Source organism: Gambusia affinis, linkage group LG10 (genome assembly GCF_019740435.1).
Source record: "Gambusia affinis linkage group LG10, SWU_Gaff_1.0, whole genome shotgun sequence".
Taxonomy (NCBI): Eukaryota; Metazoa; Chordata; class Actinopteri; order Cyprinodontiformes; family Poeciliidae; genus Gambusia; species Gambusia affinis.
Window position 1 is genome coordinate 11,041,401 of NC_057877.1, and position 17,939 is coordinate 11,059,339.

Consider the following 17,939-nt stretch of genomic DNA (forward strand, 5'->3'; position numbering starts at 1 on the left):
CAAACAGCAGGGGGAACCATTAGGAAGGACAACATGCATTCATCAATAGCCATGCAGTCAGGAATTACAACTTAGGTTAAAAAAAAATAAAATAAAAAGTCATGTAGAGACTTGGTTTCACAGACATGTGAAAATTTAAAACAGAAGCTGAACAATATTAAATATTCATAATGCTTATTATCCTGCAATCACCATTTCATTGAATACAAATAGAGGATGAGTAAGCATTGCTATTTAAAGTGTGCATTAAAATGTTTAATTACCTTTCTCATCTGAAATTTATTGTTAAATTTAAATGTTTCTATTAAGGATTTAGCAACAACTGTACATTCATGTCAGGTTTTAATGTATAGTATATTTAATATCTTAGCAGTGCACAGAGCAGTGGTTACCTTAGAACTCTATGTGCTTTTCCCAATCAAATAAAAATGAATGCATAAACGAATAAATGAGATTTTCTGTCCAAACAGGTAAATTAGGTTGAAATGTAAAAGATGAAAACAATAACACTGTTTACTGAGGTCTACATATGGCTGAAAAGCTGTCATTACAAAAGCTGTCAGTCTAACCAAGTCTGACTTTCAACATCTTTGTTTAGGTTGTGTTCAAAACATAACCCACAGCTTAAAAAGTTATTTTTCTGGACTAAAAACGTAGAATGACAGGAGAGTTTGGGAAAGACGGTGAAGCAGGGAGTCATTCATTCTATCGGCTGAAAATGAAGTCCAAATATTGAGGTGTGGCGTTTACCTGCAACTCCAAGCAGTGCTTCTGTTTCTCAGAAATCTGTCTGCGCAGCGCCTGCTTCTCCTTCAACAAACTCTCCAAACACAGAGATCCCCAATCTAGCTTCAGCTCCTCACATCGAGACTTGAGCTGAAAGTAACAAGCACAACAGAGTTTTCCTCTGATATATTGGGAGCCAGCACCTGTGACTTAATGGAGGTTAAAACAAGGTTAACAGGCTCTGAGGTCTCACCAGAAGCAGACTGTGGTCCCTCAGGAAAACCATTTCTCTTTCAAGCTGCTTGGTTTGCTCTTTTAACTGACGGTTGTGGGCTGATATCTCCTTCTGAGCCTGGATGAGGTCCTCCACAGTCAGAGCTTTGACTCCAAGCTGTTCACAAACAGATTAAGACAAAATATATAATTCATACTGCATTTGTTTCAAGCACAAGTGCTCCTCCTGAAACAGCTGAAACAGAGAAGGGTATTCCTTCTAGGTATTCTAGGAATCAGAATGTTTCAGTCCATTAGTCCAAACACCCTTAAATGGGAATTCCCCATTATCTTTCTCACTATAATTTAGGGCTGCAATTAAGGATTATTCAGCAAATGGCTTTTTATCTGTATACTCTGTATGAATCTGTATATTCCATTTAACCATTATTGGGTTACTAAATTAGCAGAACATAATTTCAATAATTGGTTAATCATGATTAATTGTTTGAGCCCTACTATGAATGAAAGTAATTTGTTTAATAATGAAGCTTGACAAAACAATAATCTAACCAAGGTTTCCCAAAGGGCTTAAGGGAATTTTGTCTTTTTAGGCAAGTTAAAGGCATTGCAAAAGACATGTTATTGATAAAACAATTTAATACATCTTTGTTGGAAACATTACCAATTAGAAAGTACAGGAAAGGAAGTAAAAATTGATTATTACTGTGGACATCAAACTATTATGAGTTGAAATATGCCCATACCTCGTCTAGTTTGGTTTGGAAGAGTCCTTTAATCTTGTCCTTGTGAGTCTGACACACCAAATGGAGCTGCTCTGCCTGTCCTGACAAATCCCGGTGTTTATCCTGAGAAAAGAGTGGAAGATGGAAACAAACTTGAGGTCAAGTGGAAGATCAACCTTTACACCAAAGTTAATGAGTCGAGGGAGATTCTTGTTGCCAGTGACAAAAAAATGCAGAATGGCTCCAAGCATGACCAGTTACCTTCTCCTGCTCCAGAAGCTGCTGCAGATTGGAGCGATACTGAGGAGTCTTCATGTGAGCCATAAATTGGAGGTACTGGACTTTGATGTTATCTGGAAAACAGAGAGTTCAGGGAAAAAATGATAAATTCATTATATTTTTGCAATTCGGTTCAGTAAATTTATTCTCGTTGGACAGTTATTTGCTATTGTTTCAAAGGCTCATTTTATAGAAAACTATGTTAAGAGAACCCATCTAAAAAAAAAATAGCATGGGAATAAAAGTGACCAGTATAGAAAAAGTTCAGAATAAACTTTTTCCAAGTCATAATGTGTGCGTCATTATTAGTTTACCAAGTAGTTGTTGCAGACCCGGAGGAGTTGGGCTCATCAGCAGCTGACTGGGATTATAGTGCTGGACCTTGGGAGGTAGCTGGTAGAAGGGAGTCTGAGATGGCCGGTATGCATCTATACACAAGAACATTTGCAATTGAGTCTAATATTACGATATTGTTATTACAACTTTCATTAGTTCAGATGTGTGAGCCCACTGACCCTGAGGAGGTGCTGCAGAAAGGGTCTTAGCATGCAGCAGATCTAATGCGCTCTGATTCTTCTTATTCTTCTCAGCAGCAGGGGTGGCTTTCTTGGGTCGACCACGTTTCTTGTTGTTTAGCTTGCGACCTTTGGCCAGCAGTCGAGGTCTTCGGGGTTTAGGAGGGGGCTTGACCACGGTCACCAGGCTAGGACGCTCCTCCTCACCACCGGAGTCCTGCTGCTGCTGGATGCAGACCAAGATCTATGTGAGTTCTGAGACACTCATTCATAATTTATACATAAAGTGTTTAGAGACACTCCACAAATTTGTAGATTAAACCATTAATGCAAATGTTTGACCATTTTTCCAGGATCTCTCTCATGCGTGAGGTCAAACACTGATGTTGGACAAGAAGGCTTGGCTTGTGGCCTCTGATCTTATTCATTCCAAAGGGCTTTAACATTTTCCTGGCAACTACCAAACCCAGACTTGTCCAGTAGATTGACAAGAGAGGTTATGACTGGCATAATAAAGAAAATGGGTCCTGGTCTTACCTTGTTTTGCTCCTTAAGTTTTGTGGGGGTGGTGTTATTGCTTTTGCTGTCCTTTGTGTCCTTTTGTTGACGTCGTCTAGCTGCCTCTTGCTCCTCCTAACAGAAAGTAAAAACAATGTATTGTTTAATAAAAAAATAAATAAAAAATACTGCAAAAAAGAGAAACAACTCAAATATTCTGGTGCAACTCACCCTGAGTTTAGGATTCTTTAGACTGGCAAAATAGTTTTCAAGCTGAAACACAAGGCGGATATAGATATTAGATAAATATGTTGTCACTATTTATACGGGTATTCATTACATGCAATATTGGTGTTTCTATTCAATTCAATTTAATTTATTTATACAGCGCCAATTCATAACACATTATCTTCAGGGACTCTGCAAAAATCAGTCCTTTCAGTTCAATCCTCCATACATTTTAATTGCTCTAACTCAAATAGTTCAGTTCATTATTTGAATTAGTTTTAAAAAGTTTTCTGTCTAAGGAAACCAAGCAGATTGCATCGAGTCATTGACTTGCAGCATTCACTCCTCCTGGACGAGTGCGTAGCGACAGTGGGCAAGCGCTTGTTTTGTGTCGTTGACTTTACAGCAATCCCTCGTACTGAGCAACAATTTAGCGACAGTGGAGAGGAAAAACTCCCCTTTAACAGGGAGAAACCTCGGGCAGAACCTGGCTCAGTACGAGCGGCCATCTGTCATGGCCGACTGGGGGTTTGAGAGGACAGAGCAGATACAACACAAAAAAAAACAGAAGCACTGATCCAGGAGTACATTCTATGTTGATGAAAAGTGAACAGTTAATTGGAGAAGAACGTTTAGTTGTTGGAAGCATTATCGCTGCTGATGCTTTCCACCAGGAAGATACCACAGCCAAACAGAAGGCCGGAGCAGATGTAGCTTCTATTGAGAGAAAAGAAAAACTGAGAGAAAAAAAAATCAAGTTATATAGTTGAAGTAACAGCAAATAATGCAAGCAAGTGAGAGAGTAGAAGAAGAAGAAAGTAGCAAAGTGAAGAAAAGTGATTAGTTTGTCCTTCAGCAGCCTAAACCTATAGCAGCATAGCTACAGAAATAGCTCAGTATAACCTAATGAGGCATGAAAGACGCAGGGAGAACCGTCTTTACAGAATGTATTTCTCTTTGCTGAATGAGAGTTGGGGGGGGACAATGTGATCTATCCGTGTTCTCTATTAGACTTTATAAAAAAATTAACAATTGTCTCATAATTTGAAGCCACGTCACAGTCACAATGGGATTTATGAGCCAATAAAAATAAAATGCCACTAACAACAGCCTTTTCCACCCTCTACTAGGCTTTAACAAGTTGCTGAAATGGCAAACAGACGGTTTCCTGATCAGCAATAATCTGTGAAAACCATTGTGTCTTTACCTGCTTTCATTCTCATGAGCGGTGACTGAATAAAAACACAAGATGGCTCTGTGTTGGGCTCAGTCCATTCGTTGGCTCTAATGTATTACCCACTACACCAATATTCAGTGTTCAATATCTATTTTTCTGTCCTGCAATTAAAGTGAAGAGATAGCATTAGGTGCTTACTATAGTGCGGTCTATGGTATGAAGGTAGTAGGAAACCGGCTTTCCAGTCCACGACACCGAGCCCCTCAATGGAGAGAGTTCCACCACGCGCATTATTGTGCCAATATCTGCAACACAGAAGCAACACATGTAACCAAAACTGGAAATAGAACAATGAATTAAGTGTTAAATGCTGAAATCTTACCGCTCAAGTTGCGACTGTTGATTCGAAAATTTAAAGGTGCAAAGGGTTTGGAGGACACAATTTTGCCTCCTGGAAAGAAAGGAGGAAAAAAAATGCAACTATAATAAATATGTGCATTTAATTACATAAATAACCTGTATGCAGCGTCGGAAACACAAAATAGAAATTAGTGATCAGGAAACAGAGTTCAGACAGCATTTCAACATCACTGAAACACAGAAGGTTTTAGTAAAATGAAATACGGTTAAAAAAATTATTCAACACCATCCGTTGTTTTAATTTACATAGCCAACATTTACTAAACATACGTTATTATTCCTTTGCCTTTTCGAACTATATGGAAGACAATGTTGCATATTGCGAATGCTGGACAGAAACATTCCACTGCTTAACACTGAACTCCTTAGGAAATAATAATCGTAAAAACAAAGGATTAACATTTAGTTTGTAAATGGAAATTCAGCTGCCGAATTTGAATCCCCGTTATTTATCACAAGGTATTTACAGATGGAACCACAAATGGATATAAAGACATGTCGCAGAAATAAACAAAAATGTTTATAAGTAAAGATTCCAGATTTTTGCTTCAAGGTTGTTTAGCATATGTTCAGCTTTATAAAAACAGAACTTTTAAGGGTAGACCAAATTTCTTTAGTAAAAAACACTTAGACTTATGTGAATGAATTGTTTTGGTACTCTGAACAGATTCAACTGAGTCGCAGAGTTGCAAAAGCAGTGGAACATTCAAATTATTTTGTATATTTAAGTAAAATATAAGCACAAAATCAGATATACGGTGGCTATATTGTTTGCTCCTCTCCCAGTTTACAGCTGTGCTTAGACATAAAAACATCTATAATTTAAACATGAAGATAACAATATCATATAGATATGCAATATCTATATAACTTATAGATATTACATCCATGCATTTCTGTGGTGTAGAATATTAATTTCTCACCTTTATGTATAGTTATGGAGTCAGTAAAGTGTCTATTGATACATACATCTGTAACTTCTGCCCAATTGAAGGAAGTTAGCCCAGATTTTGTTTTTAAATCAACAGCTCCCACTGGAGCACGGACTTCAAAACCGCTTGTTGTAAAATAAATGAACTTACCCTTCTTCAAATCGTTCTAATCTGCTGTCAAAATTCTTTTTTTTTTTTTTTTTAACCACAAGAATCAAAATGTTGGAGATCTGATCCACCACAATCTCTCACTTCGTCTTTTCTCTTGTTCGCCAGCATTTTTAGCAAAAGTCTCTGATGTTTACTAAACTAAAAAAACAGACCTCTGGTTGTGACTACATCTTAGCCTCTGAAAACTGACAGGTCTGATACTTTTATGACTCGATCGCAAATGTAGAGGCTGTCGATGTAGCGGAGTCAGACTTTCTTCATCTGCCTGTACCGTCCCGCTCTGAGCTAATATCTTCTAAGCTGTCAGTCGGTACTTTAAGTACAATAGCACGGGTTTTCGCGAAATAAATGTTGAAAAAAGTTGATTTTGGAAGCTCTGGCTCATCATTGTCCACAAAGAGTTCATTGAGAACTTACCTTCCTTCATGTTTGCAAAGCGCTCCTTCAACTGGTGATCTACTTCTGGACCAAAGGCAAAGTTATTCACAAAAATAATACTGGAAAACAGACAGAGAAGTACATATTTTAGAATTTTGGTCCAAACAAAGAAAAGATCAATCAAACATTCATGGAAAATATTTTAGAAAATAATAATGGAGCATCATTTTGTGCACAGATGAGTGACTAAAAAAACTGTGTTGATTTCCCCAGATTAATATACACTGTTAAATCCAAAAATTTAGCACAGTGGTAAAGGGATCTAAATACTTACAAAAGAAGAGAAGAAGAAAAAACAACAAGCTTACATGTTATTACAAATATCTACAACTGTTTCAAATATAACTCATGATCACTCCAGCTTGTTTGCAAAAATTGTTAACAAGATTTAACTACATAAATTACAAATAAATACAATGACCAGAATCTGAACACAAACCCTAACTTTTCCACAATCAAAAAGGAATGAGTTAGACTTCCTTGTAAAGTGAAAAGGAGTCTCCTCTACTGAATTATTAATATTTTTATTGAACATAAAAAGTGTCTGTGAGCAACCCTGTATGGAGCTTTACCTTGTGGTGGCTATCCTTTCTTTCCATTCTTCAGATAGAAAATCGCCTCTCTCCAGCTGGAAAAACCCAATATAAAAAAACCTGAGTACATATTGGAAATTAAAAAAATAAAAAAAATTAAATCTGTGAAGTAAAACAAATGGGACAGAACTTACTGTGTACTCCCCATGCTTCTTCCCATACCATCTCATCCACTTTTTAAACTCTTTATCCATGGTCTGAGTAAAGAAACAATCTCCAAATCATTAAAAACAACATATTATAGACAGAAAACAAGATTTTTTTTTTTTATTAGTATTCTGTAAACTAAATTCAGTCAAATTGCTATTAAAAAGATGGCAGTCATTGAACAACTTTTACAACAAGTAAGAGGTGGCTCTCTCCAGAAACTCTTTGTTTTGGCCACAGTCAAAAGAAAAACCTTCCACAAAAGAGGTAAACCAAACATGGTCATTGCTAAAGAAACTGCCAAGTACTGACTCAGAGGCCCGTCGTTGTGTCACTGTAATAGTCTCATCCAGTCTTTTAATAGCACAAATCACTACTTTTCAGAGACTAGCTGTAAACAGGCACCCTAATATCACTATTTTAATTTATTAACAGTTTAAATAACAAGAGTGTTTGCAAAAGCTTCACAACACCAACCAGTTGATGTCTCATCTGCACCAGAAAACAGGAGTTATGCAAACATTTTATAGCAAGACTTATTAACACCACTTGTTGATGAGAAAAAAACAAATAGAATTTAAGAACCTATTTGGAAATGACCTTTATAGACTGAGGGAATAGTATTGACTGCAAGCGCAGCTGTATGCGGCGCATTGACCTACCCATGATGGGTAACATTGAAATAAACTGCAGGAAGAGAGGAGGTGGTGATATCGTGTTATTCTGACACTAATCCAAAGCACGATGTATTTTCTTTTATCTTAAATTAGACAAAACAGATTTTTAAACATGACTCTCACAGAATCTTTTATTAGCTGCTTGTCTTCATAAACCTTCCACTGGCTCTTGACAAAACCGATTCAGAGTAGAGAATATTGAAACAATTTGTTGATCTGTGCTGGAGCCAGAGTTTGAGGTGGACTATTGTTCTGAGTACCACAAATCCTCTTCAGATGAAAGCAAATTTAGACTTTTTTTTATTTGGAAATCACAGTCTCTGAGTCTGGAGGAAGAGTAGAGGCGCAGAATACAAGTTGCTTGAGGTCCAATGTGACATTTCCGGTCAGTGATGATATGGGGAGACATTTTATCTGGTGTTGGTCCACTAAGTTCTTTTAAGCCCAAAATTAGAGCAACGGTCTACCAGGAAGTTTCAGAACATTTCATGATTCCATGCCACGCAGCAGCACTGAGGCAGGAATTCATGCAAAAGGAGTCTGGATGTTCTGTAGTAAAAATCTAGTTCTTACTGGTTTGCTGCAATATTCAAATTATCTGAATAAATTTTTAGTTTTTATTAACTGCAAGACTTGAAAATGAAATTAAACATTTGAAATATATTTCTTTATATGCAATGTATCTTGAGAACAGGAGTTTCACTTTTTGAATTTCTTAAATTAACTTATTCAAAACAGTAATCATCTTCATTTCCCCCCCCCCTATTTGAAAAGTTATATGAACAGAGTGATAATTACACAGTTACCTCTGCATAGCTAGCTGGAATGTCTGCTTTCTCTACTCCATAGTAGTGTTTACAGTTTGTTGCTGCTGCAACCTGCAGAACCACCTGCCCCACTCCTGTAAACAAGACGAATCAATGCTTAAGCAAATGTTCTAAAAGATTCAAATCAGTGTACTCGTCAGGAATGAAGCATTATGTAAAGCGCTAAACCAACCACTGCCAAGGTCAACGAATGTGTCTTCTTCCATCATTTCCATCTCGTCGATGATCTGAGCCACCAGGTCGAAGGAGGTCTCTCCATACACCTCAGGGGAAAAGGGTTCGTAGTTGTTCAGCTTCTCGGGGTCGGTCACTGAGTGGTTGTACACCTGCTGTAGGATATGTCTCAGCAGCCCGTTGGAAGGACGCTTGTTTAGCTTCATGGGCTGGGTAGTCCCCTTCCACTGCAACCAGATTTTATTTTTTTATCAATTAACTTGCCACAGATCAGATTGAAGAACATCTCACTGCCTAAAAATACGACACGTGTTGAAACTGTATGAACAAAACTAAAGACAAAGTTACAAAAAACACTAAGGAGTGATTGCTTTGATATTTTGTTTGAAGTCTTGAAACTCAAATATTAATGGGGGAGGGAGAGTTTATCAGATAACACACAGGTACAGCTGAGATTGAAAGAAGTGATGACACACAGACACGATATTCCCCACCTGCTTGTGACTAATACTTTCACCCCACCTACAGAGTAGTGAGAAAGTTCCCACATGTAGACTCACCAGCTGGTGGATGCTGTCAATGGCCCTGTTGTACTTGTCACAAAGTCTCTGCATGCTCTCAAAGCTGCAAGAAAGAGAACGGTCATCATATGATGGTGGTAAAACAAAGTTTATCTCAGCTTCTCTTCTCTGTAGTTAGCATGGTTGTTTGGTATTTTATGCTTATATCAAGGGTTTAGTTTATTTCACATCAATGTACATTTTGAAAGTGATGCAACCCAAGACTTACCTCTTGGTGTCGTAATCGATGAGAACATAATTTTCCATTGCAAGTTTGAGGTCAGGGATTTCCTCACACACCCACCTAGAAAAATAAAATAAAATACCCACACACAAGATTATCACTAAATTGATCGTGACACTTGAGTTGATCAGGAGAACGTGGGAGTGTTCAGTGAGTAGGTGGGGGGACTGATGGTGATGTCACTTACCGAATGGTCTCGATGATTTCGTGAGCAGCATCGTGGTGTTTATCCTGAAAGAGAGAGGCGAGGCATAATGAAACCCCGAACTTGACACATCGCTCTATTTGAGATATCAAATTTAATTGGATCACAAATAACCAACGTCTAAATGAGCAGAGAGTAATTAAAAGTTCAAGAAAACAACAGTCCCAACCAAAATAAGGGTATTAATTATACAAAACATGGGATGTTGATTATAGTATTTTGCAACTAGAGTGAAATGCCCACATCATCTATTATGTCTGATTCATCCTCTCATTACTGAAACTCAAAGCAGAAAACACAGCCACCTCAGACATAACTAAAATGTTACTGAGGACAGATTGGACTTCTCAGGAACATTTTGTTTTACTGAAATCGAGGTTCTGAGTTATAAACGCTGCGTGACCGCACAAAACAAAACTTAAAGCTGCATAAACAATGTCTCAGAAAACCAAAGCTGAGCATTTTCCAGACTCAATATCAGCAAGGTGTTGAGTCAAAGGAAGAACAAAAGCTGTAAGAACCTTCAAAAAAAAAAAAGAAAGAAAGAAAGAAAAGAAAATGAAAGGCACGTTAGCCATTCATTTAGCCCATCACAGGAGGGAATGCAAAGTTACCGTTTTGGCCATTCAAAGAGTCCAATCTGTCTGAAACACCAGATCACCAGAACCAAATAGGCAAAGTTTCCATTCCAGTCAGTCAGAATCAGTCAGAACTATGAATACGACACTTGGAACTATTAATCCACACCTTTCCATCTCTTTTCTTTCCTTACTGTCACACATTGTCCCCACCAGACCCTGGGAGTTTTGGCATCTCGCCCACTAAAAATATATATCAGATTTGGGCATTAAAGGCAGGTTGAGTGCATCCAGATGGCCAAATATATTATCAGTATGCACCGCAGCATCTGAAATCCTGCCAAATATCACATCCAAGCAGTACTCTGGAATAGAAATATTGCACAGATGGATGTTGCAGAGACGACTGCAATCAGGATATTACACAGCATTATTCAGCACACACACTGAACTGCTTCACGCAGTGGAGAGAGGTGTTAACACACATCTCATATTTAAATGGAACCAAGTTGATTCAACACAGTGGGGCCCCCAGAACATTTTATTCTTACATTTATTCATTTATTTATTGGGTTCTACATTTCTGTCTTCATTGAAGGAGGTGACTGTATAATTTATATAATCTGGGATCACAGTGCTCATTGACATAACTGAACTAAAGGCTGGCTTCACAGTTTAAATTAGAATTGTTGGTTATTGATTAATAAGACTAAAGCTGATTGATAATGTCAATCGACTAATGATGAATTGATAAGTGGACATTTTTTCTCATACCAAGAGGGTCTTTCTTTATCATAAAGGTCTAATTTTTTATAATATGCTAAATATAAAAAAAAGAAGCACATTATATTTTAGGAATGTTTTGCAACAGCACAGCTAAATGAGCGCCATTAAGGTGATGACAAGAATTAAGGATCTTGTTGAGTGTCTATATTTCCAAACAGAACTGCATGAAGTGCATTTTCCACCCCACGCCAAACTCTGTTTGGACCGTTTCATTTTTCTGCTCTGGGATGCCTTTTTTAATATTTATAGATATCCATTACTGGCACTGCAGTGTTTTCTTTAGATGTTTACCGCCCCAAACCAGATGGGCCAGAAGCCAACTGCAAGGACGCATCACCAAACACACAGATGTGGAAGTATAGGGGAAAAACGGGATGTAACCAGATGAACCAGATCAATCATTTAAATAAGGCATTTTTACATGGGCTTGGTTCTAACACCACCTCTTATTCTCCAACAGTCAGAGCAAGCAACATGCATATCAAAACACAGCCAGCAATGTGTTCATGCTCTGTGGGTGAGATAACGAATCTCAACAACTGTGGGTGGAACATGTTTTTAAAGTGACGGCACAGTAGTGAGCTGCAACAAAATCAAGGCGAAAACCTCACCAGGAAATTTTATCATTTTTTATTAGACACTTTATACAGATATTGGTGCAAGCCTTTTTGTTCTATGAATACAGCAGAACAGGAGCAGTTGCACATCTTCCTCCCTGCAGTTTTGACCATATGGACAAGTGAGGAGGGAGAGAGAGGAAAGAGGAAGTGTTTCCCTTTGAAAACAGAAGGAGAGCACCGTATGGCTTTAGAACTCCACATGAATCAGCTGCTTCTAATTCTAGTCCCAATATAAAACAAATCAGGAAGATACATAAAATTCCTGACGTTCTCGGCTCTATGAAACACGAGAGCGTGCATGCAGTTAACGCGGAGGAGGAAAATGTGAGTGACTCAGTAACCGAAGAAAACTCATTTGGTGAATATTTTGATAAGGAAATAAACGGACTGACTGAGGAAACTGAAAGAACTAGATTGACGAGGTAGACTACAGTGTGGGCGGAGAGAAAGGAACTACAAAGAGACCCTACTCAGGCATTCGGAGAAGTTGAGCGCTTTCAGTCAACACAGAGCGTCTCACCATAGTTACTATAAATGTGCACTTACACCACTAAAAAACACCACAAAACTGTTCCCAGCTTTGCTTTCCGTTTCTACTGAATGAGCGAATTGCTCCAGCTACTGACATGTAGACAGTTACTTAGAAATACTACAGAGAGAAAAAAAACAACTCTCTTTCACGGCAAAAATAAATAGCGAATAGAAACGGACAGGTTATAAATCAACAGAGCGCAAAGAATATGGAATAAAACACAAAAGTGAGCCGTTCCTTATCATGAGCTCTAAAAGCTGAAATCAGTCTTAGCTAGCCTCTAGACATGTTTTAATTTTAAAATTCATAACATATTTTGTAGTTCATAATGAGTGTATAATGCTTTTGTTAGTCAATTTAAGTTTTTAATAATAACTGATTTTTACAAGAATAGTAAAAAAGCATGTGAAATTGCAACCGTATTGGCAGCTGCTTGCAGCTCTCAGTGTGTGTTTACACTAAATCTAATCTGATTTTCTTTATGTTTGTTTCTGTACATGATTACCCTGGAACACATGGAAATGTGGTAATAATTACTAATAAGACTTGAATTACTCAAACAAGCTTTATTACAAAGTGAAACATAACTGGTCAGTGAAACATAATAAAAATGAAAGAGAGTAATATCACAGCTTAAATTATACCATGAGTCAAATATTCCACAGGTTTTGGTTTTAAACTATTTGTAAATGTATAAGCCCGCCTCTACTTCAGTGTATGTTATACATACATTCCTTTATAACCAGGGAATGGATACAGAATAAATTAATGTAAAGAGCTTTTGTACAAGCACTATCTAAATTGATGCGTCTTTCTTTGTTGTTCTCCCCAAAAAAAAACTTTTAGGTAAGTGAAAGAGTCAGTTAGTGAGATTACAAACTTTTTGTACAAATTGTTGATGAAAAATATTTTTACACCTGGAAGTGGAAAAATAAAAGACACCAACTGTGCATAATTTCTCTCATTTTTATAGCTGCTGATTAAAAACCAAAATTCACTGCTTCAGTTGAATAAACAAACGATTAAGTTTAGATTTGACAGTTAGCAGCACAAACACAATCTGTGCACCGTTCAGGTCAGTTGTGCTTTCACAAGCAGAGATAATATTGAAATTGCATTTCAAAACAATTCATTTCAGTAGAAAACAACTTAACTTGCTGTTTATGTCGATCCAGATATTAATATCTCAAGCTATAAACTTAAAAGTTTACAGCAGTATCACTCATCCACATTCTATCAAAATCAAGTATGGCTTTGACAGACACACTTTCAGTTGTGTTTTCGATCTTCAATCCATCTTTTTTTGCTTCATCCAACTTTCTACGTAGAACATGTTGCCTCTCTTAAACTTAAAAGTGCAACTTTAATCAAAAATTGGTGTCTTCTTCTAACACTGTGTGTGTGTGTACTTCTCTCTGTTCAAAAGGATTAACCCATAGCACAGTTGAGTGGGTGGATGCCACTCAAAGTCCTCCAGCTTTCAACCTAATTTTTAGATGCACTTCAAAGAAAACAGTTCCAAAAGAGGCAAAAATAAATGTGCACTCTTTTTTGTTGCACCCAGCAAGTCTAAAGTTAGAAATACTAGCAGTGTCTGAGCTTTTCTGTAGGAGGAACAGAGCTCGGGTTTCATCCAGAGTGCAGTCAGGCTGAGCCCGTCGCTTGTGCTGACCCACTGACCCACTTTCTGTCTCCTGTTCCAGAACATTGCCAAGGAGAGCAAGAAAAGACGGAGCGCACAAAATCAGAATACAAGAAAATGTTAAAGAAAAAAGACGCAACGCTCATAAAAAACAAATACCGGCGGAACCGAAGAGCCACAGAGTGGATGGGAAACGGGACAGTTTTGAGGCCAGGCACAGCAGCTACAGCTAAGCGCTAACAGCTCGGAGTTCCCAGCTTCCCGCTCAATACTGCCCGCCTCTACTACGCAAAACGTCTGCCAAACATAAAACCTGCATGCACACACAAACCTTTATACAGCTACGAATGACATCTGCACACCAGATATACTACATGCATCGTACCGCATGTAACATTTACACTTACAGCACCAAGCCAGGCGGCTAAAAAGCAGCATGAACTATAGGCTTTCTAGAAAAAATTGCTTAGTATAGTAGATATAAACCGTCGACATCAGAAGCTGTAAGTGGTATGCAAAGGCATGAAAATGACTGTGTGCACCAGAAAGAGAAGCAGTAGGGGGAGGTCACCTGCTAAAACGAAGACAGCACACAGCAACACCAGCAGCGGGCTGCTGCTAAAAATAAACACTGTCTGACAAGCCAGAGACAAAAAGACCAGAAGACCCTCCCTTCTCCCTCCCAGCTGTGGAGCTGACTGATGCATGTTCAACTCCGCCTGTGCACGCAACACAGAGCAAACTCTTCAGTCAATCTCCTGTCAAATCAGAGTGATGCACAGTGGGCACAGAGGCTTCGTGCCACACACCGTTTCCCTTTGTAACTCAGCGGCCCACGAGAACAAATGACCGAAGCAGGCTTACACCCGACTACTACTCTGACTCAAAACAACCAAACAGTAGCGTAAATTTGGACAAAACTAAAGAGCTCTTCTGGCATCTCTTCAGAGATAAGCGAAGTGCTTAGTCAACTGACCTCTAACGGTTGGTTTCACACTTTGAAAATAGAATTAAAAGTATGTCAATAAAAAATAAAAAAATATAGCTGCATAAATGTTTCAGTGAGGGTGAGTGGCCAACGAACAATGTAGCGTGTGTTTAACAGCACTGAGACACTAGTGTCTCTTTTAGATGTCATTTGAGGCCTCTTAAAGCCTCCACCCAAAACCAGATGGAACAGGAGCTGCAACACATCGGAGGAGGAGGTGGACTTCATATGGAAGAATTTACAAATGCACACATGGTGACATGGAGCGAACACAAAATCAAGGGTTAAACTGGACAAACAGATCTGGACTTGGTTCTAACCATGCGCCTTATTCTCCAACAATTGGAGCAAGCGCATTAAAAGCCAGTCAGCAATGTGCTTGTTGTCTGTGAAAGAGTGAGATAACTAGTCTTAAATTAAGTGCGTGTGGATCATGTTTTTACTAAAAAGGCTTTTTAGTTAACGGCAATCAATTTAATTGAAGAAAACGTAGCAAGTAAGTTTGATTGGAACAACCACCACGGGACAAATATCCGAACAAGCCTTTGCCTATTAATAATATAGCACAGACCTGATCATATGGACAAGTGAGGAGGGTGCAAAGAGAGAGCGAGGGAGTGTTCTCCTCTAAAAACAGGAGGTGATCACTGTATGAATCAACTCCATGTTTAAGAATCCCTTGAAAAACAAAATCAGCTGTTTCTAATTTGATCCATGGCAACTAGTCTCCATGTAAACAGCTATCACGCAGATCGTAAAAGACATTATATTCCTGACATTCCTGGATTTTGAGTTCATTCTTAAAACACGGGACTGGGCAAGTTGACTAAAGTGGAGGCAGCAAACGCTACTGACTCAGTAAAAGTAAAAACAAATAAATCAATAACTCATTCGGTGCATATTTTGATTTCGAAATAAACGGACTGACTGTCGAAACTGAAAGAACTTGATTGACTAGATAGACTACGCTGTGGGTGGAGAGAAATAAACTACAAAGAGACCCTATCCAGGCATTCAGAGAAACTCAGCACTGGCCATCTTATCATACTTACTATAAATCTGAACTTGAGCCACTAAAAACGCAACTGTTGCCAGCGTCTTTTCCACTTCTGTTGAAAGAGTGAGCTGGTACCAGCTCCTGACATACAGATACCTACATGGACGCCCAGCTGAGATGATAGACTGTTTGTCTAGCATAACAAGCGATGCATGAGAAGAGCTAGATAAGACATCAACTGTTCAATGAGTTTGAAATATTAAACACAAGAGTAGTTCTTGGTCATAGCGATGTTACTAAATGGCACTAAAAGAATCTGACAACAGCAATGACATAAATAAGATAGATCAATACCAGAGACTCTGTACACATACTTATCAAAACAACATTCATTCGTTTGGTGTTTTGCTGACTAGGCAGGAAGTTGTTTTGACCAAAACCAGAAGTCGGGGGCTAAAATTAAATTTTTCTATGCATTAAGTACAACAAGATCTACGCTGGTTCTACAATTCAAACAACATGGATAAGAGAGACTAATATTAGAAATACTTATATCCGTTCGTGCTACGAGTAAAAACACATAAGAAGAGGAAAACCAGATGAGAGTTAAATGATCTTGAACAGGAATAACACCCTGGTTCGATCATTTTAGACAATATTTTTATCTGACAGTCTTCAACTGAATGTCACCGGTTACTACACCCAAATAACCTCGGTACTAAACCTAAACTACAATTATATTTCCTACCGCAAAATGTTTTATTTTCAAAAATCTAACGGCAAACGGGAGAAAAACAATCTGCAACTGTCAGACCAGTGTGACCCTAGTCCCCGGACGAACTACATCTTCTTCTGTTACCCAGGGTTAGCCAAGGGCTAACATAGCTAACAAAGACAACATAATGAGACCAAACATAAATTTGTCCCAACTTGGTGCTGAAGGGTATCACTTACGTATACTGGTAACGGCCAGGGATAACCAGCGGGTTCCGCTCCAACCGGCGATTTGAGCTTTAGCTCCAGCTTTTCTCCCATTCTCCACTCTGATAGAGAGCTAACTAGCTCCTGACTGCTCTGTTAGCCAGCTGCTCGATAAGCGAGCGACTCACAACGGGAACATTTTGTAAGGGGAAAAAAAAACGGCGAAAACTTGAAAAATAAAAACGACCTTCACACTCGCTACGAGAAAAATACACACGCGATGCAGTCAGGTGTGTACAAGAATCCCGCTCGTTTTAATATTATTAATAAAACGCCTATTATGCGCTCACTGGCAGGAACATCTCGTCCGTTCCGCCGCCATCTTGCCCGGCATGAATAAATATGGCAGGAGGCCACTGGCACGAGAGGAAGACTGTGACGACTGCGCGTGAGCCAAAGCAACGAGCACGAGCGCCATACAACTGTTTCCGAACTGCGTGAGAGACGTGACATCACAACTATTTTCCAGATAAATACCCGAATAGTTTGTTTGCGTGAAGCTGAAATATTTCACAATGTGTAATTTCCATTCACTTAAAGTAATAAAATCTGATAATTAAAAACATGCAACAAACTAGAAACCAGCTGCAAATTCCATCGAGTGAAAGTTTTTTACTCATTATCCTACCCATAAGGCAAGTGCAAAGGTGGGAGGGGGGCGAAGGGGCCTTGAGCCCCTGCCCCTTTTATTTTTGATGCCCCTAGTGCCCTTTTAGCTTTATTTATTTATTTATTTTTAATCCATATGTCAGAAGACCTGCTTGTGCCCCTCAGCAATAACATTTAGCTAAATATAATAATTTCGCAAAATAAATTAGTCTGGCTGCCCTCAGTCTAATAATGACTCTTAGTTTCTTTGCCTCCATGTTGTTCAGACACCGGGTCCATGGTGAGGAGGAGGAGGGCGGATCTGTGCTCTCTAATTGTCAAATCATGGGCAAGAATATTTTTTTCATACATTGGTTTGTGAATAAAAACATATGTCTGATATTGATGTTAGAATAACTGTTTCTACTTATATTTTCATAATTGTCCTCCCAATAAC

At 38.5% G+C, this 17,939-nt stretch overlaps 1 protein-coding gene across 4 annotated transcripts in view; it reads right to left on the minus strand.

The window, feature by feature from the left end:
* The window catches only part of dot1l (DOT1-like histone H3K79 methyltransferase), a 28,680-nt gene extending 11,400 nt beyond the window's left edge, over positions 1-17,280 (minus strand). Inside the window, exons 1-19 of one of the 4 annotated variants that reach the window (XM_044130225.1) lie at positions 16,868-17,272; positions 9,753-9,796; positions 9,551-9,625; positions 9,322-9,385; positions 8,760-8,988; positions 8,567-8,661; positions 7,071-7,133; positions 6,916-6,971; positions 6,323-6,402; positions 4,765-4,833; positions 4,581-4,687; positions 3,209-3,250; positions 3,017-3,112; positions 2,480-2,705; positions 2,279-2,392; positions 1,947-2,038; positions 1,707-1,808; positions 980-1,117; positions 751-876 (exon numbers count right to left, since the gene is read on the minus strand). In XM_044130225.1, coding sequence (XP_043986160.1) covers positions 751-876; positions 980-1,117; positions 1,707-1,808; positions 1,947-2,038; positions 2,279-2,392; positions 2,480-2,705; positions 3,017-3,112; positions 3,209-3,250; positions 4,581-4,687; positions 4,765-4,833; positions 6,323-6,402; positions 6,916-6,971; positions 7,071-7,133; positions 8,567-8,661; positions 8,760-8,988; positions 9,322-9,385; positions 9,551-9,625; positions 9,753-9,796; positions 16,868-16,948 — 1,899 coding nt within the window. In that variant the 5' untranslated portion in view covers positions 16,949-17,272. Of the gene's footprint in view, positions 1-750; positions 877-979; positions 1,118-1,706; positions 1,809-1,946; positions 2,039-2,278; positions 2,393-2,479; positions 2,706-3,016; positions 3,113-3,208; positions 3,251-4,580; positions 4,688-4,764; positions 4,834-6,322; positions 6,403-6,915; positions 6,972-7,070; positions 7,134-8,566; positions 8,662-8,759; positions 8,989-9,321; positions 9,386-9,550; positions 9,626-9,752; positions 9,797-16,867 lie in introns of all 4 variants that reach the window. The other 3 variants (XM_044130222.1, XM_044130224.1, XM_044130223.1) reach the window with 3 other exon arrangements.
* Between the last annotated feature and the right edge of the window lie 659 nt (positions 17,281-17,939).